Here is a 25,773-nt window from a genome sequence, read left to right as displayed (position 1 = left end):
CTGGTTCTAGGTGAACTTCCTGCCTGATTCCTCTTGGAATAAAGCTCTTCCCAGAAAGAGCTGCCAAGAGCCAGCAAGCCTGGCCTTCAAAACAAGATCTCCAATTACCCACACAACACCAGGTGTGTAAATTGTCGTCTGAAGTCCTGTGTGATTAACTGGCTAGTTTTCCATTTAACTATTACATAAAGAGCACATTTCCAATACAAATAGCCTCACCAAAGAAGGATAGTTAAACAGTTACTTAAGTCTACCCACTAAAAGCCAGGAAAGAAAAGGGATTAGTTCATGTGCCTGCAAATTTTGGTGGTACCCATTCATCCACAGGCTCAGAGTGGATCCAGAAAAGTTAAAGGCATCCAATTCAGGCTATACTAACTGAGCCACAACTGTACTAAAACCTTCCGTCAATTCTTCAAAGAGAAGAGAGGACAGCAGCGAGATTATCTGTATTGGCTTTTATCTAATGATGTGTAATTGCTGTATGAATTTCACATGCATTTTTAGTGCTCTTATATAACACGTCTTTCTCTCTCACACACTTGGGGTTGGAGAAATTCAGTTTTAGATCCTGACACTGCCAACCATCAGCAAATCTTTGAACCACTTTCTTCTTCGATACAATGGGGGATGCTACGATCAAATGGGAAGTCCTTGTTGATTCCCAAGCATTTAAAACAGTAATAAAATAATGTCTCCCAGTGCACAGCGCAAAGTAAGTCTCAGTAAAAGTAACAGATATGATGGTGATTTGATTATTAGTAAACCTAGGTTATAATTTCATATTTATAAATCATGGTTTTCTTAAGTTAATACAGGTCTAATAATAGCTACTCTGACTCTTTATCCATGTTGTTTTTGAGATAAATATAGTATACGAGATCATCATTAAAGCTACTGGTTCTTTTACAATTGTAATGTACCCCTTCCTGTCTAATGGACATATCCCCTTAGAACCCCTTATTTGTTTTCTTAAGCAAATTTTTGAAGTGCAGGAGACTCGGTGTTTTTGTTGCTCCTGTTAGCAATGGACACATGGGGGACTCAATACAGTTGTCATGACAGGAAGGAAGATGTTAAACCAAGTTTTTTCCTATAAGAATTTTCTTTCTTATCTTGCCCTCTGCATGTTTCTACTTGTATTTGAATCAAGTAATTTACTATTTAAGATCTCACCTGTCACCATACATTCTATTTATAGATCCATTTTTATAACCAAGTACCAATACACACTGAGAGTGATTTTCAGTCTTGTCCTTTACTGTGACCTTGGGCAAATGAACCTCTATATGCCAACCACCCACAGGGGCAGCCAACCGACCCCGAAGGACTGCTACAACAGCTAAATGAGCATTAAATACTGTGATGAGCAAAACTTTGCTCAGCGCAGCATCTTGTCTAAGCCGCAGACTGTCTCCTTGGACTTGGCTGACCTGTGGATGATGCGCTGGCTCTGCAGGTAGTCCAGGGCCATGGCCAGCTCACAAATGAAGAGCTTCACTGTGTCTTCCTGAAAGTGGACATTTTGCTGCAGGTGATAACGCAGGTCCCCACCAAGTAGCAGATCCACCACCATGAACATGTCCTCTTCATCTTGGAAGGAATACCTGGAACAGCATTAGAAAAGTAAGTATCAGGGCTGGCGAAATGGCTCAGTGGGCAACATGCTTGCATGTAAGAAGGAGGACCTGAGTTCGAATCCCCAGCACCCAAATAGAACCATGGCATGGTGGCTAGTGTGAGAACGCCCTGCACTGGGAGCCAGACATAGGCCAATCTGAGGTTATGGGAAGGCCTCTCTGGCCAGCCTGTCTTACCAAGGTGACGAGCTTCAGGTTTGTTTAGACAACCTGTCTCAAAAGTAAGGTAGACAAGCAATTGAGGAAAGACAATGTCAACCTTGGCTTCCATGTATGCCTACATGAGAGAGTGCACCTGTGTGCACACACGAGCACACATGCAAAGCACACATAAATTTAAAGTTAAACACCAACTACACATACAGGATAGAGTAGGAGGCAAACCCTACTAGGTTGCCATTATGCTTCCATTCCTTAGGAAGAAAGTAGGGAACAGTGATGCTTAGGTGACCTCTACAAAGAATTCTCCAGGGACAAAATGAAATAGGAAAGAGAACAAGATCACATCATCAAGCAGAAACAAATGATTAATCTCTGTGGATGGGGAACAGTTCAGCCTGTTAGGACACCAGGTATGATGGGGAAGCCTGAGTCTGGGGGAGAATGCATGGACTAGTTCTATGGCAGGAACTCATTCACAAATCTACAGACATTGGAGGTCACTGGCATTGTGATGCCCTCTGTATGAGCAGATCCCAGCTCTCCATTTGAAGGAGAATGGAGCTGGGGACTGGGAGACGGAATGAGACACAGGCACATGGTTCCTGGCTGCTTAGCATAAGCAGAGCCTCCAGCAGAGATATGGGGACCTGCTTAGATGCACAGCACCTTGGTAAAGACTCTCTTCTCCAGTGGGGATTTGTTTTGTTGTGCTTGTGGCTCAGGCATGATGTACTGTCACGACAAAGCTATCTAAAGCAATACTGCTTTGATGTGTTTCTGTTCTCCTAACATCACTGAAATCATATTTTGAAGTTTCATTTGCATTAAAGAACTAAGTGCCTGCAAGCAGTACCCGAGGAAGCATATAAATTCACGGTGATGAATTCTCTGCTCAGGAGTAACTGTTGATCACCAATGACAGGACAGATCCTACAGGTTGAGGGGGGATTTATAAACAATAAGGAATAAGAATATCAACAAAGCATTAGTCTAAGGAGGTGATGGTCTAATGAAGACTGATGGTCCCTGATCTTCGCTGGTTCAATAAACAAATTTCATAGTCACAGTGAAGATATCAGAACTTAAGCTCTTGGGAAATTATGACAAATGCAGGAAGTGATTTTTCAAACTTTGAGATGTGAATGTTTGGTATTATCTTTAGGAATTATGTATCCTCTATACCTTGACGGGATGTCTGGCTGGCTATCGCTGCTTCAGGTTTAAAGGGCACCAGGAAAGCTGCTGGGTAGAGACACTTCCATTTGAAATCCTTCCAACTGCACCAAAAGCAAATTTTATCCCCTGTGTTCTGGAGATCTTTCAGTGAGCCTCCCTGGGTAGTTAGTATGTAATCACACCCAAGGTCTCTCACACCTCACGCTGCTCCCAGCAGTGGAGCAGAAAACGTCCTTGCTCATGGGCTGAGCTGCTGCTGACCCACTAAGGACGGTGAGAATGGGATACCCAAAGAAGGGAAAATCCAATCATACGTATAACTACAAGTCAGGGGAAAAATAGCCCGTGGAACAGACTTATGCTACACTCTACTGTTGGTTGCACGCTCACCTGCTGACACACCCAGGGGCTCCCTCTCCTCTCCTATTGCCACACTAAGCTCTAAGTGTAAATATTTCTTTTACTAAATTCAGTCTCGACAGCAAACCTTTTTACTAAGGCTTGAGTTAGGCGATTTTTATCCACAGAACAGACAGATGCGAGTGTCAGCGGTGACAAGCTAACAAGAGTGTCCCAACATGCAGGGGATTAATAAGCAAAGGGAAAAGAGGCCATGGCAAGAAGCGACATGCTCAGCTGGCCAGCAGTCAAGTCTGATTGCTAAGAACCATCTTCCTTCTTTAGCTCATCACATCTGAAGCCTACTTGGGATTCTTAACTCTCAAAGGGAAAAGATGAGTGTTTAATTTTTTGAAAATATTTAATTAAAAATATGCAGGCATAATATTATTTAGTGATACACAGAATGCTTGGATTCTTAGCATTATCTGATTGTTTAAAATACAAAAACCTTCCTGGTAACTCAGCCACATGTCACAGAGACTCACAGCTGGGTTTCTGTGGCTATTGTTTCCTGTGTCATAGCATGGCATAGTTCTGAGCTGGCTATGCTCACCTTAACAAGTCTAGCCGTGACGCATGTGAAATTCACTAGGTTGCATGTTCATTACATCATCAGATACTCCCACAGGTCAATCTGATGGAAGCAGTTTATAAACTGAAGTCCCCCCCCCCCCCGCTTCCCAGGTGGCTCCAGTTTGTGTCGTTTACAAAAAACTAACCGGCAGAGTGGTAATCCCTCTCTCTCTCTCTCTCTCTCTCTCTCTCTCTCTCACACACACACACACACACACACACACACGCACAACACACAAAAACATGTGTACATGTGCATGTATGTGTATGCACAGAGTACATATAATGGATATATTTTAAAAGACATAATATATACAAAATAAAAAGAAAATAAACTGATGGTTCATGCATAAAATTCTCTGCCAAAAAGTTACTTTGTCTAAATGATGAGATTTATACATCATTTTTATTTTATAGTTTTTATTTTCTATTTTACTTGATACTGAAGTGTAAATATACATGAGAAGAATACTTTCTTCTATTTGTATCCAATATGAGTTGCCTCACTGGAAAAAGGAGCTAACAATGTCAGCTTCTGATCTGTATAACTCACACTAGCAATATTCGCCAAATACAGACTCAGTGTCCATAGTTCCATACTACACAAATATTCCTTTCTTTAAATTGAACTACTTACTGTATGACCCTGGAGGTCAGGGTAGTGGAAAGAGTGTGAAGACACATAACTAACATGAAAGACCTTTGAAAACTCAAATGGAAACCACCACAGTAGACACTTCCTAAAACAGTCATAGACTTAGACGTGTGTGTCATATATAAAAGGTGTTTAATCATTCTATAAGAGGGGATTTTTTCCTCTTCTTTTTTTTTTCTTACAGACAACATAGCCTATCAAAATAAAATCCCAGAGACACATATGGGGTTACCTACTTTCAAGTCATTTGTAAATGTGGTTCCATAGACCGTCCCACCTTTGGTCTATTACAAGCTATTGCCAAAATAAAAGAGTGAAAGTACAAAAAAAAAAAAAAAAAAAAGCTATTGCCATTACCTCCAAAACTAGATGGTAAATGCCTATTGGTAAAGCCACACCAGGAATTTGAGTCATAGGGCATGGAGAAAACAAACTGGTACTAACCTGGAAGCTTCACCATTACTGGATAGCCTGCACAGTTCTGCAATGGTCTAAGAGTTCTAGGATTAGAAAAAAGTTAATCCCCAGTATTGCCTGATTGTGGAACCTGCAAGCTACCATAGCGAATATTCTGACATGGTAAGCCCAACAGTGCAGAGACGGCGTGAATGTTATGGGAGTAGCCAACCTCTCTATAACTGTATTTAAGGCCAACTCCATAAGACAGAATGCATGCTTAATAATATTAATTTGGGACAAACCACCTGTCTGGCTAGTCCCTAGGCCTATGAGAGAATCCAATACTTTATTCTGCTAAATGAACACAGTATTAAATTGTCCCATAAGTTCTTATTTTAATATATATTAGTGCATGGTTCAACCCTCATTAATGAACTTTCTTTTCATTGGTGTCTTTACCAATAGGGACTCATTCATCAATTAACTTCCTTGTTAGTAGATAGTGATTAAAGCAAGAACTCACAACTGGTCAGCATGCATAGATAGAATAAGAAAGTGTGGTGCGCTCAGCTCCAAATGGAACATCTATATCACACACATTCTACAAGTCTCAAGGACATCACGAAAGAGGGGGCATAAAAATGGTGAGACAAGCTCCAAAAGCTACAGAGAAACCCTGTCTCAAAAAAAAAAAAGTGAGAGTTGGGGGTAGTGAATAACTGCATAACAACAATGTTTTTTAGACATGACAAGACCATTCACACGTGAATCACTATCGCACTGACTGTGTGCATAAGATCTGTAGAAGATCAAGTCAGCTAAGATCCAGTCATGGAAGGAGGAGTTCAGGATGGCCCACCTGTATCTGAGGAGCCATTGGCAACTGATAGCTACTGAGGCAGGGCAACTTAGTTTGTATGCAGCCATTGAGAATCTCCCCTTGCTTCCGTAGTGGTCCCACACCCATGTGCACGCTGTCAGCACTAAGTGGCTCAGTGAGTCTGGGGAAAGGAATGGGAAGGTATCCAAGGAGTTAGAGGGGAGGGAAAGAAGGGTGAATTTGATCAAAACACATAATATTCATGTATGAACTACTCGAACTGTTTTTATAAGAAACTTTTATAGATCCTTTGGATCTTGTATTCCATTGCTTCTCTGACCAACATCTTTTATATTCTAGCAAAAGTTTTGTTAAAAGACCAATTTTTTTTTTTTTGTCACAGTACTTCAGAAGGCTGGAGTTCTGCAAATGACATGTATGTCTCACATCTGATATTCATCACAGGTATGTATTTTGTAGAAACTGGTAGACTGATCCAAAGACTTACTGAAATTAATGTTTATTTGGGGGAAATGCAAAGCCACTTTACAGCTGAGTCTATGCACTTTAATAAACAATTGCCATTATGCATCACTGTCTAGAACCTAAAGTTCTTTCAGAGTGGTAAAATTAAAGTCTGTCATTTCTCCTTTATGTTTTAAATGGAGTACTTTAATAAGGAAAAATGATTTAATAAACTATTTAGTTATGGTGAGGTGTGATTCAGAAAGGAAAGATTGAAACATGTTTAACAGTGATCTCCCCTTTAGCAATGATTTTCAAAATGATTTGTTTTCTAATATCTCCCAAAAGCAACCAACACAATTTTTAAAAGTGTTGCAATGAGTTTGTGGGTTTGGTGTTATCATTTCTGTTCTTATTTTGTTTACAATGTTCATTCTTGAACTGGGGAGACATAATCAAGCAGCAACACAAACATTGATATGATCAAGTAGGATTCGATACTTTTATGTCATACAAACATATTACTAGCTGTCTTGTATAATTCATATTCCAGGCAAATGTGGTTGTTGGAAATATTCTCTCTCTCTCTCTCAAACACACACACACACACACACACACACACACACACACATACAAACACACACGCACATGCACACATGCAGATATAATGGATATTTGCAGACTCAAGTGTACTCCATGATAAACACATTAATTTTCGTAATGAAAGTAAGTCCTTTTTCCATCACCAAAGGTGCTGGTCGATAATGACAGACAGATAAAATATGTGTTAGCTCTTTCCCATCAACACACACACCACTGTCAGAATGGCAGCACTGCTACTCACTAGGCATCATTGAAAACTGTGTATGCTACGTCTATTCCTACTGTTTGTTATAGTATTTCCAACTGATTAAGCATAGTAAAGTTGCTATTAGTTACTTTTGCCACAAACTGGACACAGTGAGCATAATATGAGAAGACCTTAACATTTTGGATGAATTCTCATGTCATTTTCTGCAGCGACTGCAGCATTTTACATCTTCACCCACAAGGACAAGGGCTCCAGTGTTGTTTATTTTTCACCCTTTGGCTCTTTTGCTCTTTGCTCTTTACTTTCTTGGGGGGCCCACCACCCAGCTCCCAAATAAATTGCACAGACATTTTTTCCAACTTATAAATGCCGAGCCTTTGCTTGGCTTGTTTCTAGCCAGGTTTTCTTCACTTAAATTATCCCATCTACCTTTTACCTCTGGAATTTTACCTGATGTTGGATTCCCCTCTATGTGCTATGAATATCATTGGTTAATAAAGGAACTGCTTTGGGCCTATAGCAAAGCAGGAACAGAGCTAGGTGGGGAAAACTAAACTGAATGCTGGGAGAAAGGAGGCGGAGTCAGAGAAAAATCATGTAGTCCCCCGGGAAGCCAGATAGAACTTTACCTGGTAAAAGTCACTGTCCTGTGGTGATATATAGATTAATGGAGATGGGTTAAATTAAGATGTAAGAGTTAGCCAATAAGAATCTAGAGCTAATGGGTCAAGCAATGATTTAAATAATACAGTTTCTGTGTGATTATTTTGGGACTGAGCACTTGGGAATCAATAAGTGGCCTCCTGCAACATTTATCATTTTCTATTTCTTTATAACTTTTCTTTCCTTCTTATCCCATGCCTGACCTCATGGCTGGTTAACTGGCCTTTTTTTTGCTCACTCCTTGATATTTCTTTTCCCAGATTCCTCTTTCTATCTATTCTTTCTGCCTACCGCCTCACCTATTCTTTTTTTTTCTGCCTTACTATTGACTGTTAAGTTCATTATTAGGCCAATCAGGTGTTTTAGGCAGGCAAAGAACACAGCTTCAGAGAGCCGAACAAATACAACATATCTTTGCATCATTAAACAAGTGTTCCACAGCATAAACAAATGTAACAAATCTTAAAATAATATCCTAGGATACTCCAGTTTTTCCACATCCTTTCCATCATTCATTACTTTTTGCTTTTAAAACAATAGTCATCCCAATGCATAGGAAGCAGTCCCACGATGATTGTCATCTGCAGTTTCCCAATGTTTATGCATGTTGTACACCTTCTTGAGTACCTATTGGTTAGCTACAATTTTGGAGAAAACCCTCTATCTATATTCTTTATTGGTTTTCAAAATGGGATTTTTTTCCTTTTATAGCTTTTGAAATAATTGTTTCTTCTGTATGCTATCTATTGAAGACTCTTGCCAGGCATATAATTTATAAGCTGTCTCTATTTTCTCTCATTTTATGTGCTGTCATTTCACTTCTTGAGCATAGCTTTGAAGAATTTTTATTTTAATTTGGTAAATGCCCAGTTGTCTCATGATTTTCTGAATTATCTATAGTTTTTCACTGCTAAATTACCTTGACACCTTGGTTCAAAATCAATCAATAATTAGTGAGGATTTGCTTTTAGATTCCCAGTACTATGCTATGTCTGTTTTTAATGCCTGAAACCCTGTCTTGATTCTGTAGCTCTGTAGCAAATTGCAGATGGGGATATGAACCCTCCAATATTGCCCTTTCTGTTCAAGATTGTTTCAGTTAGTCTTTCAATTTTTTTTTTAAATCTCGCATCCCTTGAGTCTCTATGTGAATTCCTTCCTTTCTTTCTTTTTTCTTCTTCATTCTTGTTGTTTGAGTCGAGGTCTCTCTCACTGTATAGTCTTGGCTGGCCTGGAGCTCATGATGTACAGCAGGCTAGCTTCAAACTCATACAGACCTATTTGCTTAACTTGCTGAAAGCTGGGATTAAAAGTTTTCTTCCTTCCACATTATCATGTCTATTAGTGTCCCCCTTATTCAGATCATGCTTATGCTGCCATGTAGGTGAGAATTCATGGATGTAACTTCTGACATCTCTAGGAGTCATTATCTCACAGCAAACTCCAGGTTTCTCTGGCTCTTTTCATCTCTCTGCTCTGTCTCAGTGATCCCTGAGTCTTAGATGGAGAAGTGATGTTGTAGATGGATCATTTGAGACTATGTTTTGATTGGCTGTGTTTTTCTGCAGTTGTCTCTGTTCCAATGAAAAGTTTCATAATACGGACTGAGCAGGGTGTATTTTTGCATCTAGAAACCACACACACACACAGACACACACACACAGCAACAATTAAAGAAAAAAGGACACCACAGATTTGGAAGAGAGCAAGGGATGGCTTGGAAGGATGAAAAAGAAGGGAGAAATGGTGTAACATAATCTCAATAAAAGAGTTAAAAATTAAAAAATATACCTTTTAAAGAGTATGCTATAACACCCAACTCTTTGTAAAATTCAAGAGAAGTTTATGGATTTTGTTTGTTTGCTTGCTTGCTTTGTTTTTTTCTAGATAGGGTTTCTATGTGTAGTCCAGGCTGCCCAGGAACTCTTTGGCTAGCCTCAAACTCACAGAGATCCCACTGTCTCTGCCTCCCTAAGTGCTAGAATTAAAGATGTGCACCACCATACCCGACTTCATTTCCTGTTTTCTTGAACCATCCAGGACTTTCATAGGGTCAGGGTAACGTCTATAGATGAGTTCAAGCTTGTTGGCTTTTTATTCACTTAGTAGTACATGCTGGAGAAAGCACCAGAAAGAGTTACCTGTCATTCCTTTCCTCAGCCATGTTACATATTTAATTAAGTTATCCTCTGTGGGAGACCAAAAGGCTGTTTTCAAGCTTTTCCTATTGGAGATTCCAGTAATACTCTAGTATATGTGTAGTGCATGTGTCTTTTTATATTCTACTTAGCATTATCAGATATTTCTAGGAGCGGGTTTGCTAGTATGAGGATTCATCGCAACAGAGGGCAAAAGCACACACAAGTGTGTTAGATACTACCAAATCTGTCTTTGAGTGTCTGTGCCAATTTTGAATCCCTCCAGTAATATATAACAGTATAGACTTTGTCACATGCACTCTGTAGGGAATACTGTCAAATTTCCAGGGGAGGGGGTTCTACTTCAGAAAAATTCATCCATGCACCAAGCCTTGAAACGTACAGAGTTCTTATTTCTCTGCCCTACTAGTGCCTTACAGAGTTTACTGAGGAAAAACATGCAGCTTAAACACCCTCATTAAACCAGTGGCCAAATGACATTACCCGCTCTTGTGTATTTTCCCAGACTAAAGAACTACATAATTGAAAGTCATAAAGTTGGTGGCTCACAGTGCAGGCGGATCTTTTAGACAGAATGGAACTGAGAAAATCACTATATAGTCAGACTTCCTAGTCTGCAAGAACAATTTTGGTGTACATCTCAGAGACATAAAAGCTTGTCCTGCGTGAGTTTATCTCAGCTCTACTTGAGTCTCCCATGGGTCTTGGGGTTATTTCTACTTCCCTCCTGTGCAATTCCAAAGCACTCAGACACTTGCCTGTAATAGAACATTTCGGAGACTTAGCAGTGGATTCTCTTCTGAATCAGGCTGCATTTTCACGATTTATTCATTTAGCTCCAAGTCCTCACTTGAGGGAAAATTTTGAAGATCCTATGCCTTCTTCATCTCTGTATCTACCAGAAAGCCCTGGCATGTAGCCTGGTCTATGATGTGTACTTGTTTGTTTAGTGATATTCTACAAATATTTATTACATATTTATACCCCTGTATAATGCATTGCAGTTAAAGTGATGCAAAGAATATGGTTTTTTCTCTCTTGAAATCAACCATCTTAAAAAATAAATATTTACACAAATAAATTGATAGAAAACTTGATAAGAAATGTTAAAGAAAAATACAAATTACTATGATAGAAATTAACAGAAAGCCCTAAAATTAACTGTAGGGATCATAAAAACCTCAAAAAAATGTTACATGAGCCATAAACTGAAGTCTTCATTAAAACACATAGAGATTTGTGCATTTCACAGTGAAAAACATGGTGTGTAGTTATTTTCTTTTAAATTCACAGAATAGGCTGCATATTATGTCCCCATGTCCTTATGTCATACCTGATTGTTCAAAGCATTGACCTTTATCTGGACAGAACTCTGCAGATTTTGTGATCCGTCAGCTCATACTGGCTCTGGAGGTCTTGTTTATGAAATCTCTCCAGAGGAAATTTGGCTACTATTATTTGTACAGAATCTCCTGAGAGGTTCCCTTAGAGAATAAGATATCCAGTAAACAGGCAAAGGGGAATAACATGTCTTGTTCCCCATATACGTGGAAAAGCCAAGACACATGCTTACATGTTAATGAGGAACAATTAAATCAGAACATTACACGAAGGATTAGAAAAAAAAAAAACAAGCGTTAGAAATTGATTTGGAGATCTGTGACAATCTGCGACCACTGCAGAGAAAATGATGAAACTTGGTGATTCTGGGTTTTTGACAGGAAGGGAAACGGTAACTTGTGTTTGGAAATAGATGGAAATGTCTTGGCTGATATTAGCAGGGTTCAGGAAGCGTTGAATCAGAAGTGCTGACCTGTCATTCCTCAGTAAAGAGATAGAACATTCATCTGGCACAGTTAGATTTTTCCATCCCCCATCTCTCTGGCCAAAAAGACAATTCATTCCTTACTGAACAAGTTGTAAAACTCCATGAATTCTGGGGCAAAGGAAGGTCTCCCAAGGACAGACACTTCATCCTTCCTATCCTTGTCCCTACTTCTCTTTATACAATGTGCCTGACTTTCTTTCAACCAAGTAGTGCCTACATCCAAACTAGACCAATACATCTTCTGCAGAGTTGGGAGCAGCACTGTGTCCTGTGTTAGCAGGGATGTACTAGCTAGCAATGTTTCTGATACCTGACAGTCAAAACTCCTCCAGGCAAGCAACCAGAGACCTATCCCCAACTTGAGTATTTTAAAAAAACAAGTAGCGGTTTTGTTCCATTAAAATTTATTATTTATCATGCTAAATGATGTCTATATTCTTACTTAGTCCTTTGATTGTGCTTATTTTTAAATGTTTTGTTGAAGGAATGATAACTGAATACCTTACAGACATAATGTTAAGATGGAATGTATGTTAATATTGATGGAATCCCGACAGACCTTGCCACTGGTTTTGTGGCTTTGACCCAGTGTGTCTATTTTTCTAAAGGGACAAAGCTAATACATACCATGCAGGAACTGACCTGAAGATGGTATGAGACTGTAACTTTCCATAGAACACATGAGACTGTATTACTTTCCATATAGATATTCTTAAATTTATCCTAAGAATCTACATTCGTATTTTCATTTTTTGAGACAAAGTCTTACTAGGTAGCTCAAGTTTTCTTCAAACTCTCCATCCCCTTGCCTGAGCCTTCCACGTGCTGAGGCGATAGATCTGCATTGCCATTTTCAGCAAGAATCTTCTTGGGCCTATGAGAATCTTTTATGATTAAATCCCAGTCTGATAGGTCTTAAAACATTTTAGAAACTACAAAACCAACATCTTCTATGTGCAGTCTATGTAGAAAAACACAGATTTGATGATTCGGTTCACTTTGAATTTACAGACACAGATTTTAAACGGATACTCAGAAAATACTATTCTAATTTTTAAATTTTGCTTTTTTCAGTTATTTCTCAGCTTCTCTCCTTAAAAATCTCCTGCTCTTCTTTCTCAGTTTGTGATTTCATGGGGTAAGCAGAGACAATAACCTGAACATTACTTCCTCACATGCCTACCAACAAACCTGCTGCCTCCCCCACATATGCTTCCTGCTCTGTGTTCTCTCCTAGTGCAGTGAAAGAAGCATCCACATTTCCACCTGCACTTTTGACTTAAGGCTAGCCTATTCACCTTCATCTTCCTCTTAGGGTATAGCCCATCTATACCCTGTCAGATTCTACTTGTCTGTCATTCCACTTTTGCCCTTTATTGTCAATTCTTTTCTTTAACTGCTATATCATCTTTGGCAGTCACCCTTATTTCTACATATCTCAAAATGTATACCAGGTAAAACATTAATTTTTAAATAAAAGTAATATACAGATAAGGTGAAAATATGAAGTCTAGCAAGTTAATGAATCTCATAGTGACCTAGGATTTTATATAAATGTGGAAGGAGAATAGAATGTGACCAAATACAGTTCATTTGGGGAGTTGTTTTGTGAGTCCCAAATCAATTTACTTTTTATGTGGTAGAAATTGAGATCTTAATTTAAAAAGAAGTTACTTGATAAATTAAAATTCATAGACTCTAGAACCAAAATGGAACTTCCCTATCATGACTCTGTGAACAGATACCCTACAGAAAATATCACATGACATCTGAAAATATTTAAACCCACTTCTAGGAACTCAACAAAGACCAACTTGCCCAGGTCACTATTTGTGTTCAACTTTGCTCCCTTTGCATGGGAACAAAGGGATGAGACCAGAGAGGGAGAAATGAAACCACTATTATCTGTTCATGACATGGTTGTAAATTTTGAAAACCTGTGTGCTGTGGGACAATGGTCTTTTGTATTGTTTTAATAAAATACTGATTGGCCAGTAGCCAGACAGAAAGTATAGGCAAGGTGACCAGGCAGGAAGTAGAGGCGGGGCGATGAAAACAGAAGAATTCTGGGAAGAGGAAAAGAGTCAGTCTACAGTCGTTACCCAGATGCAGAGGAGGCAAGATGAGAATGCCTTTCTGATAAAAGATACCAAGCCATGTGGCTAATATAGACAAGAATGATGGGCTAATTTATGATATAAGAGTAAATATGAAGCCTGAGATAATAGGCCTACCAGTTTATAATTAATGTAGACCTCTGTGTGTTTCTTTGGAACTGAATGGCTCTGGGAAAGGGTGGGACAGAAACCTCTGCCAACACCTATAGGAAAGTTACTGAGGAAGTTCAGCAGAGTTTGGGAAATAATGCCAATATCAATTCTATTGTAGCATACAAGCAACAGACTACTAGAAAACATAAATTTAATAAAAAATAATATTATGAAAAATGTCAAATACTTAAGAATAAATCTTAAAAATGGGTAAAATCATCTTCCACACCAGGATCACATTAAAAACAGAGACAAGAGGAGAAAAATCAAGGTTTCTATACATTAAAAAGAAAAATATATGAATTAAAAGATGTACTATTTTAGTATGATAATATGATAAAATTTTTCCTTGAATTAATCCATAAATTCAATAGTACCCAAAATAAATACCAGTAGATAAAAAATACAAATTGAAAGGCTATGGTAACATTTATATAAAATTGAAAAGATCCAATTATGGCCAACATAATACCAAAATTACAATGCTGCAAATGAAATACAAAGCCACAGGGTGTGTATGTGACAGGGTCACCATTTAATCCATGGAGCTCAGTGCAGACATCCACAAGAATGTAGTAACTAGGAAGATGATAAATGCGGCTGTGCTGTGGTATGGTCCACTCCCCCCTTCTTCTATGTGAACTGGGGAACACTCAGAACCTTCAATGTCTCACCTGCACACTCCAAAAGGGCTCCCTTCCAGTCCCTGAAATGCAGTCTCTAGCCAATGCTCTGCACACTCCTGTTTTGCCTGACTATTCTCTGGAGTTTGGGTTTCTACAGAAACACAGGATTTACTCCCTACCCAACAACTGTATGGAGATCACTGAACAGAAGTCCTAAATTGAGTCTGCTTCTCATGAGATCTCCCCCATCTCAGTGATTGACGCAGTCTCCAGGATGCTCAGGTCAACAAGCCGGGAGTCATTCTTTCCTCTCTCTCAAAAGCTAAGGGGCAGGCATGCTTTTCTGAGCAGAGCCAATTAGACATCTGCCTAGGACTTTGAATCTTGAGTGGTTGACACAAGGTTAGAAAATCATTGGAGCTGACTCATCTGGGCCAGACAGTCTCAAGGGTTTGCCCATTAGTCCCTGTACCTGGATTCCCGGAATTGCCTTTATTCCTGCTCTTCACCTTGATTTCTTTATCTACATTATCCCTAATGGACCCAATGAGTTTCCTTGAGTTGAGTATTTTTAATATCTTTGTGTTATTTTCTATGAAGGAACTTTTGTATCAGGACAATGAGAAAAGAAAGAGTTATTGCGTATATTACGAAGATGCAGATAGTCCACAAGACTAACCCATTAGTCCATGGGACATCCAGTCATCAAGTACATATAGTATAATTACTGCACACAGGCCACCCAATAATACTGTGTCTCTGCTGTGTCCTTCAGGGACTGTCCTTCTGTCTTATCCATGTATACCAGGATCATCTCCAAGAATAATCATTTCAATGAAAGTCAGGCACACTTGAGAGCATGCATGTGTGCTTCTTAGAATCACATACAGTAAGATATATCTAAGTGTGAGTACAGACTCCTCAAAGGAGAGCTACTTCAACAACAAATTCTTCCTTGAAGACTTTCACAACTAAGAGCACTTGGTTACTTCCTATGGATCCCAATTCTAGCACAACTAAGAGTTTTTATCAGTTACTTGATTGTTTGATCATATCTTAAGACTATTTCATGTATTGTGACAGCTGGTTTCTAAATTAACTACAGTGGTTCCTTTGCCTGCCCTTTTGAGACCCAGGCTTTGCCATGGTCCTCTAGCCCTTAGATCTGGTCATGACCTAAGGATTCACTTTGGCTGATGAGACAGTAGAAGACAAGACGTAGGCAAAAGCTGGAAACGTGTTTCTCATGAACCATGTCCTTTCTTGCCTGTGGAATCCTTCCACTGTTGTTTGAGAGTTCCCCATATCTTCACTGCCGTGAAGACAGCAGCAGAGATGATGAACCTCAGTTATCAAGAACCAGGTAGATTATTTTGGATGACTAACTCCCCAGTCTCAGACAGCTTCAGACAAGGCCTCCCGAACCAGAAAAAAATGCCTGGTCAGTACATAGGGTCATGAGAAATAAATACCTGGTGGTAGGGGCAGTCACTCCTTTTCCAGATGATCGTCACTCAGTTGTTTAAAGACACGGCTTACTAAGCAACTACCATGTGTAGTACTTTATATATGTATGTTGTTCATTTGTAGCTCTCTAGATGAATATTTACATTATCCTCAATTACGTCTAGGGAAATCAAGCAAAGTACATGGGGTAACTGGTCTAATTCATAGTTACCGAATGGCAGAACAGGTATTAAAACTCCAGTTCCTGAGACCCTAAAATCAGCTAGGAACTGAAGTGTGTGTGATTATAAAACAGTATATTTGTGAGGGTGCCAATGTGGTGGAGACATGGTGGGGACATTGTGAGGAGCCAATGTGGTACTGACATCTTGGGGACAAGATCAAGCAACCAGGAGCCAATAACCTGGTCTTATCGCTGACTTACTTGGTTCATTCTCTCACTGAACAGGCATTTATTGATCACTTGCTGTGTGCTAGGCACTGTTGCAAGAGTTGAGACAGAGAAAAGCGTGCGAACATACCTGCTTGCTTTGTGATATCCCTGTGGTAGATATGAAAGATAATAAACAAAATCAATTCTGCTGCCTTGCATATTTTGTAAGGGAGTCTCATGAGATGTCTTCTGGGGATGGTACACAATAGAAAGAAGGCAGATTTAAGGGCAGGTTATCAGATGGGAGCCCAGGCCCTTACTCCTCATAACGCCTGGGGAAGCCTCAGTTTTCTCCAAATGTAGAATAGAACCACCCATCCCTCTCAACTGAGTTTGTTAGGATAAACAAAGACTCTAATATACGTCAAACCAAGAGAGATAGGACGCCATTGAGAAGCACCTTGTCAGTTACCAAGAGGTCTCAGTTGTCACTCCAGGAAATCGAGCGGCGAACACTGGAGAAGCTTCCAGGCCGCCATCGGCGGGACTCGGCACGGCTGTGTGTTCAGCTGTCAGAAAGGACCTCTTGTCACGCTCCAGGTTTAGGTGGTCTTTTCCACTTAAAATAGATGACTCTGTTTTTTAATTTATTAAAACCACTTGTGAGCCCTTTCTGTTCCCGGGGCCCAGGGGCCCGAGCGAGCTAGGAGAGAGGCCCCAGCGTGCCTTGCAGCTGCAGGCTTAATCTCAATTAACAAAAGCCACCTGGGGAAGCGGCTGCAAGTCTATTTGTTTTCTGACCGTGGGTTGCCAGGGCTTTGTTAACAGCCCTCAGGGAGCGACTCACAGCAAGACTGTATTTACTTTTCCTGGATGCCAGCCCTGTCTGGCAGCTTTCACTTGATAACGTGCCCTACATCTGAAGATTCTTCCTGATTGGATCCAGGGCCAAGCGGCTGGCAAGGTTCAACGTTAATTCAAATGTTGTTCCTCCCTGACACCTTGTCCTACAGGGGTGAACTTATGTCCCTGGAACACAGAATGGGGGGGGGGGGGGGCATCCCCTAAATCCTTCCACGCCTTCCTCACAGTTTATATCTCAAGAGCCATTTGATTGACATTAGTGTTTTCCTATCAGTAGTGGTAGGCAGATAAGAGTTTCATCTATTCTTGCTCATCGCTCTGTCCTCTCCCTGTGGGTGTGTGTTGCAATTAGGATTGCCAGATGGAGTAAATAAGAGTACTCTATAGCCAGTTAAATTTGAAATTCAGATACATTCAATAAATGAATAATTTAAAAACATGTCTGTGCGGCGCTTGGGGCAGCGGTTAAAATTATTGGGTGTTTATCTGAGATTCAAAAAACTGTGCCTCCCAGATTTTATGGCAGCCTGAGATGCAACTTGGTTCTGATGCTCAGTAAATATACACACCAATGAAGGAAATAACGGGGCCAATGTGGGACAAAACCAGAAAACTATATGCAAATATTATGCTAGAATGCACATTAAAACATTAAATATGATTGTTTGAAGGGGTTAAAACTTCTAAGAATTTCTTGTTTGTCTATATAATTCATTTTCTGTTTTTCAAATTGGTTGCAATAAGCAGAAAAATTTCAAGCATATATACATGCACACACAGAGAGAGATAGGTGTGCACACCTATATGTATACCTATACATTCATGTCTCTTAACATTAAAGCAAATGGTGTTTAAGAGAAATTTGGTTATTTTTCTCAGCTTGAAAACTGAGGTCGGAGTACAGCCCTAAAGGCTGGATGTATCTTGAGAATGGATGAGGTTATTCAAGGCAATACGTGGTAGGATGTGGGGAGCCTATTAGGAAAACAGAGTATGTGAAATAGGCAGGGGTTTTTGAAAGGATTGCTGTAGTTTTATATATTATATGATGTTTCTTAAGGTACTACCCTCCAAAGTTTTGGAGATAGCCAAATAAATCTAATTGTTGGTCCAGAACATAAATCTGAGTTATATATAATATTTTGGGGAACATTTAATTAGCTTATGTTTGATTTTCAGAATGAAAGCAGGAAATCAAAATCAACTCTAATAAAGAATGTACTAAAGACACTTCAGTGATGCTTCCCATGATGCTTTGGAATTAAGCATTGTTCAAGGTAGACTTTTGGGCACCCACATTGGCCAGTTGTTTAGAATATTATAACAACATGGAGCAAGAAAAAAAATGCAAATAAATAGTTGCAAGAGCCTATATGACGGGTGACCCTTTTCATCCACCAGAACAAGCCGCCATTCATTGTAACCATGTCTTCTGATGATGAAACTTGAAAGTGACAGATCATTCATTATTAAAACTCAGAAGGTTTGTAACATGCTTATTTCTCCTGAAAAGACTCCCTTAAAAAAAAATACAGTAACTCGCTAGGACAGAAAGCCCTACAATGAGAAGGAATACATGCCCTCTGTGAAGATTTTTGTCTTAAAGGATTAAAGGGGAATGGGAGAGACAGGATGGCATGAAGGTAGAAAGGTCAGGACTAGGAATGGAGAGGTGTTGAGTGGGGAAGAAACTAGGTAGGCATGGCAGGGGAGGTGTGTAGAAGACAAACCAAGACTAGGGGAATGTGCAAAAAGCCATATGGGTACCTAGTTCGTAAACATTAAAAACACAGTTTCAAAAAACAAGTTTAAATGAAGGTTCCCTACACGGTAATAAAGCCCTTCCCAGAAGCCAGAGGTTACTAAATATAACTCTGAGTTCCAGGTGTGGGATTCCCCCTTATTTGTTGCTGATCAGGGAGTTGCCATAGGTACCCAAAACAATAGAGTTTATTGCCATCATCCTGGGTGCCCACTAGCGCTAGATGGTAAGACTCCATTGCTGAAGATACCACACACTTTGGTCACTGGATGTGGGGAAATCAAGCCGAAACTTCTCTGGCAGCTCCCTCTCTCTCCTGGTTGGCTTCCATAGTGCTGGAAGGTACTGCGAAGGCTGCTGAGGAAGAGAGTTCATGTATACAGTCTTATCCAGCTGTAGACACTTTGAACTATAATAACAATCCCCCTGACAGGGAGCACCCGTTGGTGCAATAGCAGCATAGCTGTGATGGGATAACCAAGAGCTTTCTGACTGGATTCTGTGCCGACGCTAACAGAGAGACTTTATGCCCGGTACAAAAACCCTGATCAGGAGCTGATGACTAGGGGAATCAATGGCCCTAGGGAACACACTGTAGTGTTTTGCTAAGGGACATGTGGTCCGAATGCCTTCTAAACACTCGTGTTTTTATCCTCAGATAGTGCTTCTCTCAGACCTTATCAGAGAAGGCTCTTACTACAGTGTGCAGACTGCAACTGGTGAAAATGCCAAGTGTCAGGGCCTCCAGTGTGCTCAGCCCTAAAGGAAAGGAGATACCTATATATCTATATACACACACTCCACGCTCAGAGGACAGTGTAGGCGAGGGGGTGAAATGAATGGAAGAGCTCGAAGATGGGAAGGTGCGTTACAAAACCACTTCTCTAGAGATGACGCAACTGTTGTCGTGCTGAATTTATTTCAGCTGTGTTTACCTGGAAAAGCCCTGCCCAAGATAGAGCTTGTCAATATTCCATCCTGAGTCCCCACTTCTCCCAAAGGGATTACAGACAGTTAATGGCAGCTTGGAAAAGTGACGCCCCTTTCTTTCCTGATGGAGGCACTGTTAAGTTAGTTGCCTTGGCCCCATTAAATAACCTCCCACCTATACTCAAACAAGCAGTCCTAATGAAACTCAGTGAGCCAGGAACATTCAAAAAAGAAGGAGGGACACTTATGGGAAAAGGAAAGTCCCAAAGGGAGGGAAGGAGGAGGATTGAGAGGAAAGAATGGAGGATGAAAATTCACACACACACACACACACACACACACACACACACACACCGACACGTACATTGTCAACAAATAAAAAAATAATTGTGCGTTCTGCACTGTGTCTATCAATAGAATGTGCCCACAATTTCACTGTGAACTTCAATGAGAACAGAAAAAGAACAGGGGATATATGTTCTAGCACAAAGCTCCTCAACCTGTGGGTCGTTACCCCTCTGAGGGTAGAATAGCCCTTTTACAGGGTTATGCTATGCTTTGTCATAGTACAGATTAAAGTTATGAAGTAGCAATGGAAATCATTTTGTGGTTGGGGGTCGCCACAGCCGGAGGAGCTGTATTAAGGGTCACAACATCAGGAAGGTTGAGAGCCACTGTGATAGCAAGTCTGTCACACTATGTATGGCCAGCTCTGCACAGTGAACAGAATGTGGTCTGGATTGACAGAATTTTTTTTCCTTTTTTTTAAATTTATTTATTTATTAAAGATTTCTGTCTCTTCCCCGCCACCGCCTCCCATTTCCCTCCTCCTCCCCCAATTAAGTCCCCCCCCTCCTCAGCCCGAAAAGCAATCAGGGTTCCCTGTCCTGTGGGAAGTCCAAGGAACCCCCACCTCCATCCAGGTCTAGTAAGTTGAGCATCCAAACTGCCTAGGCTCCCACAAAGCCAGTGCGTGCAGTAGGATCAGAAACACAGAGTTTTTAAACTGTCTCTGCTTCTTGCCTCCCGGCCCCCAGGTTTCATTGCCTCTGCCCACACAGCCAGAAGAGACAGCACAAAAGAGGAACGCTCTAGGTGTGTCCTTATGAAGAGTTCTTGGCGCTAAAAAGGGAAAATGAGTTGGCTGAACTTTTTAAGGAGGAAAAATATGACTTCGAACAAAGGGAGGCTGTGAAGTGACAGCACCTTGTCATTTTTAGGGAGGAGAGAGAAGAGAGGATATGATGATTGCTAAGCAAGAGAAAGCCTGCATCCATTTTAGCATCTTACATGGTAGCATTCTGAATAGGCCACTCTAAAATTCTGATTAACAAGTACACTGATGCTGTACCAAAATTAGACTTAGCAGGTCTGAGTAGTGCACAAATTACAATAGATCTATTTCTAAGTCACACAGAGCCATCCCCTTTTTAACTGAGAAGCATCTAACACATTGCAGATTAAGTGGACTGTGCTAGGTAAAGATGGATGGAGGCAGGCTTCATGCCCTGATGCCTCCAAAAGGATGTTCTCAAACACATAGCAAAATCTCAATTATTCTTCCATTAGTATTCTCTGGATAAAGACTTTCATATTCTTTGCTCCCGCTGGCGAGTAAGAACTGCTTGGCATGCATATTTAAATAACAGACATACTGAATTAACTTTAAGATCCAGCTCTTAACATAATATATGTATTCAAATGTACTGGAAAATGAGAGAGAAACAAAGATCTCAATGCACAAGAAAAGCACTAGGGGTAATAATAAACATTACGAGTATCTCAAAGTCTTCTAAGCGTTGGGTTATGGAAAAAGCATTGGGTTATGGAAAAGACCTGATCTCAGATAGCTAATGTGTAGCAAGTGTCTAAACCTATTGATTGAGGAAGGCAGCACCCGACCGTAGCAAATCACAGGCATCTATAGCTGTTTCCAAAGTATGCCTCAAAAAACAAAACAAAAACAAAAACAAACAAACAAAAAAAAAACCAAAAACACAGCCTGTTACCAGTTACCTTAAGGAGAAACTGTCTTCTACAAGATCTCAAGGCAAACTTCATGTTCATGAGGGAGGCCTTACTAGGCACCGAAAGTTCATGCCCCACAGTTCATCAGAAAAATCTATCTAATTAGAGATAACACATCTGAGCGCAATCATTATTGGTCCATGTAATTAAAATTCTTTAAAAAAACACTAAGCCTAAAGGCAAGGGGGAATATTTATCCCTGACAAAATGGGGGGCAGCAACTTTGGGGTGTGGAGATGGATCAGTGGATAAAGTGTTTGTTATACAAACATGAGAATGAGAATTCAGATCCCCATCACCCATGTAAAGCTGGATGCAGCTGCACACATCTGTAATTCTCGCCTGTCAGATAGAAGATAGAGACAGAAGAATCTCTAGAAGCTTGCAAGCTGCCCCCCCCGCAGCCTGGTGTGCACAGCAGTCAACAACAGGAAACTACTATTTCAAATAAGGTGGACGTGGAAGATCAACACCCAAGGTTGTCCTCTGACCTGCAAAGGCGTACAAGTGCACACACAGCTCCACTCACACTCACAGGCACATATGAACTTAACCCCCACCCGCACATACACACTACACACATACATCATACACACACATTAAAAGAAAAACCATTTTGGTAGAGCACTTAGTTCGTGTGCAAGGTCCCCCCAGCACGGCAACAAATAAACCAACTTTTTTTCCCCTCATTTTAACAGCAAAGTTTTGCGCAACACATTAAGGAAAACCATAATGAGAATTGGCCATCGCACATTAAGCAGTCATGTCATGATGGTCTAAACATGTTTGCAGATGGACGCAGGAGTGTCTATTCAGAAACACAGTCAGCACACTTACCACAGATTCACCAGGAAAGGGTGCTCCAGGCCCTGCATGATCTGGAGTTCCTTGAAGACATTCCTCACTTCATTGCGCTCCACACACTTCTGCTTATTCATGTATTTCATGGCATACATCTTCTTGGTATCATTCTTCTGCACGATGCAGACCTGGTGATGGAAGTCCAGGTCAGCCAATGATTAGGGAGAAAGAAAAGGTGGCTGAGGGACACAGAAGGGTTTATCCTTTAGCATGACATAGAGCCCTTGTCATTTTCTGGGATCAAAGCTTTTATTTCACTCAGAGTAAAGATTTCAATTTCTTCCCCCATGGATTTATTGATGCATTTAGTACATCAATAATTGAATCTCTGCATCCTCATGTTAGTTTGCCTGCTTTTGCTCCTGGGATCTTCGAGACAACATTTAAATCTGCTTCCATGTTAAGAATCTTCTGATAACAGATAGCATCCTTGATCCCCCTTTAAGTGGCTGGAACGGATGTGACTGGAGAGCTAAAGTCAAAAATCTCACCAGGCAGAGTGTTTCCCAGCATAAGTGTTCTAATGGGAAAGAGTGAGCAGGAGGAACCTGCCACACAATTGTCCACATTCTGCAACCTTCTCAAAATAACATGCAAACTTAATAGAAAATTATTATTTTATCTTAAAGGATGTCTCCATGGAGAATCTAAGAGTTTCTTACAGGAAGCTGGACTAGGCAGAGCTCACTTGAGCAAGGCAGTCCTGAGCCAGCACATGGTTCGTCGTGAAGTTGACTTTCATCACGTGGTGGTGACAAGTTTGGGAAAGTCCTAAAGATTCCCTGGTTATCTGTCTTTATCATGCCAGGACCTCGACAATCACAGCATTCTCTGATCATCCAGGACCCACAGCTCTGCAGGGAGTTGGACAAATCAGCTCTTACCTTGCCAAAGCTGCCCTTCCCGATGGCCCGCAGAATTTCAAAGTGATCGAAGCTGACTGGAAAGCAAGAGAATGCAGGGTGTTAGGAGTGACTGTAAATGACTTTTGAACAGCTAATCAAAGAAACAAGCATTGGGCTAAATCGAAGGGCCTGGTCTAAAATGGCACAGCAAACTATGTTAAAGTATCAGCTCATTCACTGAAAATGATTTATTAGCCACTAGCCACATGTAGCCTAGGTTGTGTTAAGACAGGGAAAACAGGAAGTCTACGTTTGTGAAGCCTGTAGTCTAATGATATTATATAGAGTGCTCTGAGAAGAAATACTCATAAAAATAAAGGAAACTTAAAAATACATTGAATCCTAGGAAGGACAGAAGCAGTGGAGCTTGCTGTCTCTAAGAACACAGAACACTGATTTGCCTGTAGATACTGAAGCCAAAGTGACTATTGGCACTAGGTACAGAGGGCATATGGCTTCATGTAAAACAGCTATGCTTCTAACTTTTTTTCCTGCTTGCTTGTTTTACCACTACCTCACTCTTTTGTACCTAAATGTTTTCAGTTTTCCCAAGGAGTAAAATGATGCACCCATAAGTTCACAAAATGAGCTCATCTCCAGCTTACAGATAAGAATGTGTAAAGAGGTCCACCGAAGCAAGCTTTGAAGATGAGATGAACCACGCATGCTCCCTTGCATCCACAGTGTCTCATGATGAGAAGAGACACCCACTATAAGCACACATGATCTTTCAGGCTTAAGCTCATAAAATAATTCCTGATGAGAACAAAATTCAGACTCTCTCTGGCAGGTGGCCATCTTTGTTTTCTTGCCCTGATGACCTTAAGAAAGTGTATTTCTTGGTTTTGGAATCAGGATTTTGACACACAAATTCCAAGCGAGAGGTTTAAAGAACTTCCTAAAAAAAAAAAAATACTGTGAAACACTAGAAAGGATCTCTTATCTCTTGGGAAATTTGCATTCAGTTATTCATGGGGCATGTATGCAGGCAAGGGGACAGATTGGCGAGCCAATTCTCTTTCTAGAATGTGCGCTCTCTAAACAGCTCAGTTGGTCAGTCTGGAAGCAAGCACCCTTACTGACTGAGCTCTCTGCCTACTTCTCTCTCAACCCATGAAGAGCTGTTTTCTGTCTTTTTCGTCGACAACTAGCTTATCTTCCCATAAAGGGGAAAAGAGATGGTCAGGCCTCCTGAAGGTCTCTGGGTTTTCTGAAGCTCACACATTTTTTATAATGACATCATTACTACTTCCTCTCTGAGCTTTCATTCTTCTCTTCCTAACACAAAATCCATTTAGTCGTGTGAGATCATAGGTCTATTGTGGACTTAGGTTTTACAAATGGTCCAGCTCAGACTTGAACCCCAGATAGCAATGTGATTTGATAGGAAATAAAATCAGTTTCTCCATATGATCCCCAGTAAAAATCTCCTAGATGAGGAAACCTCTTTACCTAGAAGGTGCAGATAAAGCTGTTTCCCTCCTGAAGTGCTATGCATGTGAATGACCACCACAGCATATGTTGCAGAGACAGACTGTAGGTCGTTTTGCTCACTCTGGTTTCTCTGCAGTCTCAGAAGATTGCCCATGGAAACAGGTGAACCCTTAGGGAGTCTAGTACCATGATTTATGTAAGTTTGGCTCCCAGCAAATTTATCAAACTAAGCCATAAGGATATTCAAGAACCACCAAACAATTGAACCTTATAAATATGAATAATGTGAGCATTTGGGCCACCTCGGGGAACATTTTACTGTGAGTGAAATCCCATCAATAAGTTAAGAAACAGGTTTGGCATTCATAAGAAACATTAAAATTTTAAATGGAATAGAATAGAAAGAACCAGAAACTACTCAAATGAGATACAAGAAGAATGTCACCTCTGAGACATTTTTTTTATACATGTGGGTAGAAATGCAATTTTTGGTGCATTCC

At 40.4% G+C, this 25,773-nt stretch overlaps 1 protein-coding gene across 2 annotated transcripts in view; it reads right to left on the bottom strand.

The window, feature by feature from the left end:
• LOC121442250 (serine/threonine-protein kinase 32A) overlaps positions 1-25,773 on the bottom strand; it is a 110,472-nt gene that overhangs the window by 51,015 nt on the left and 33,684 nt on the right. For both annotated transcript variants that reach the window (XM_041643723.1, XM_041643724.1), the window contains exons 3-5: positions 23,819-23,874; positions 22,911-23,062; positions 1,434-1,607 (exon numbers count right to left, since the gene is read on the bottom strand). In XM_041643723.1, coding sequence (XP_041499657.1) covers positions 1,434-1,607; positions 22,911-23,062; positions 23,819-23,874 — 382 coding nt within the window. The remainder of the gene's footprint in view (positions 1-1,433; positions 1,608-22,910; positions 23,063-23,818; positions 23,875-25,773) is intronic.

Source organism: Microtus oregoni, unplaced genomic scaffold (assembly GCF_018167655.1).
Source record: "Microtus oregoni isolate MIOR12 unplaced genomic scaffold, Mior012 000088F_ref0000325, whole genome shotgun sequence".
Lineage (NCBI taxonomy): Eukaryota > Metazoa > Chordata > Mammalia > Rodentia > Cricetidae > Microtus > Microtus oregoni.
The sequence above is the reverse complement of the archived record's forward strand: the minus strand, read 5'-3'. Positions and strand labels throughout refer to the sequence as shown.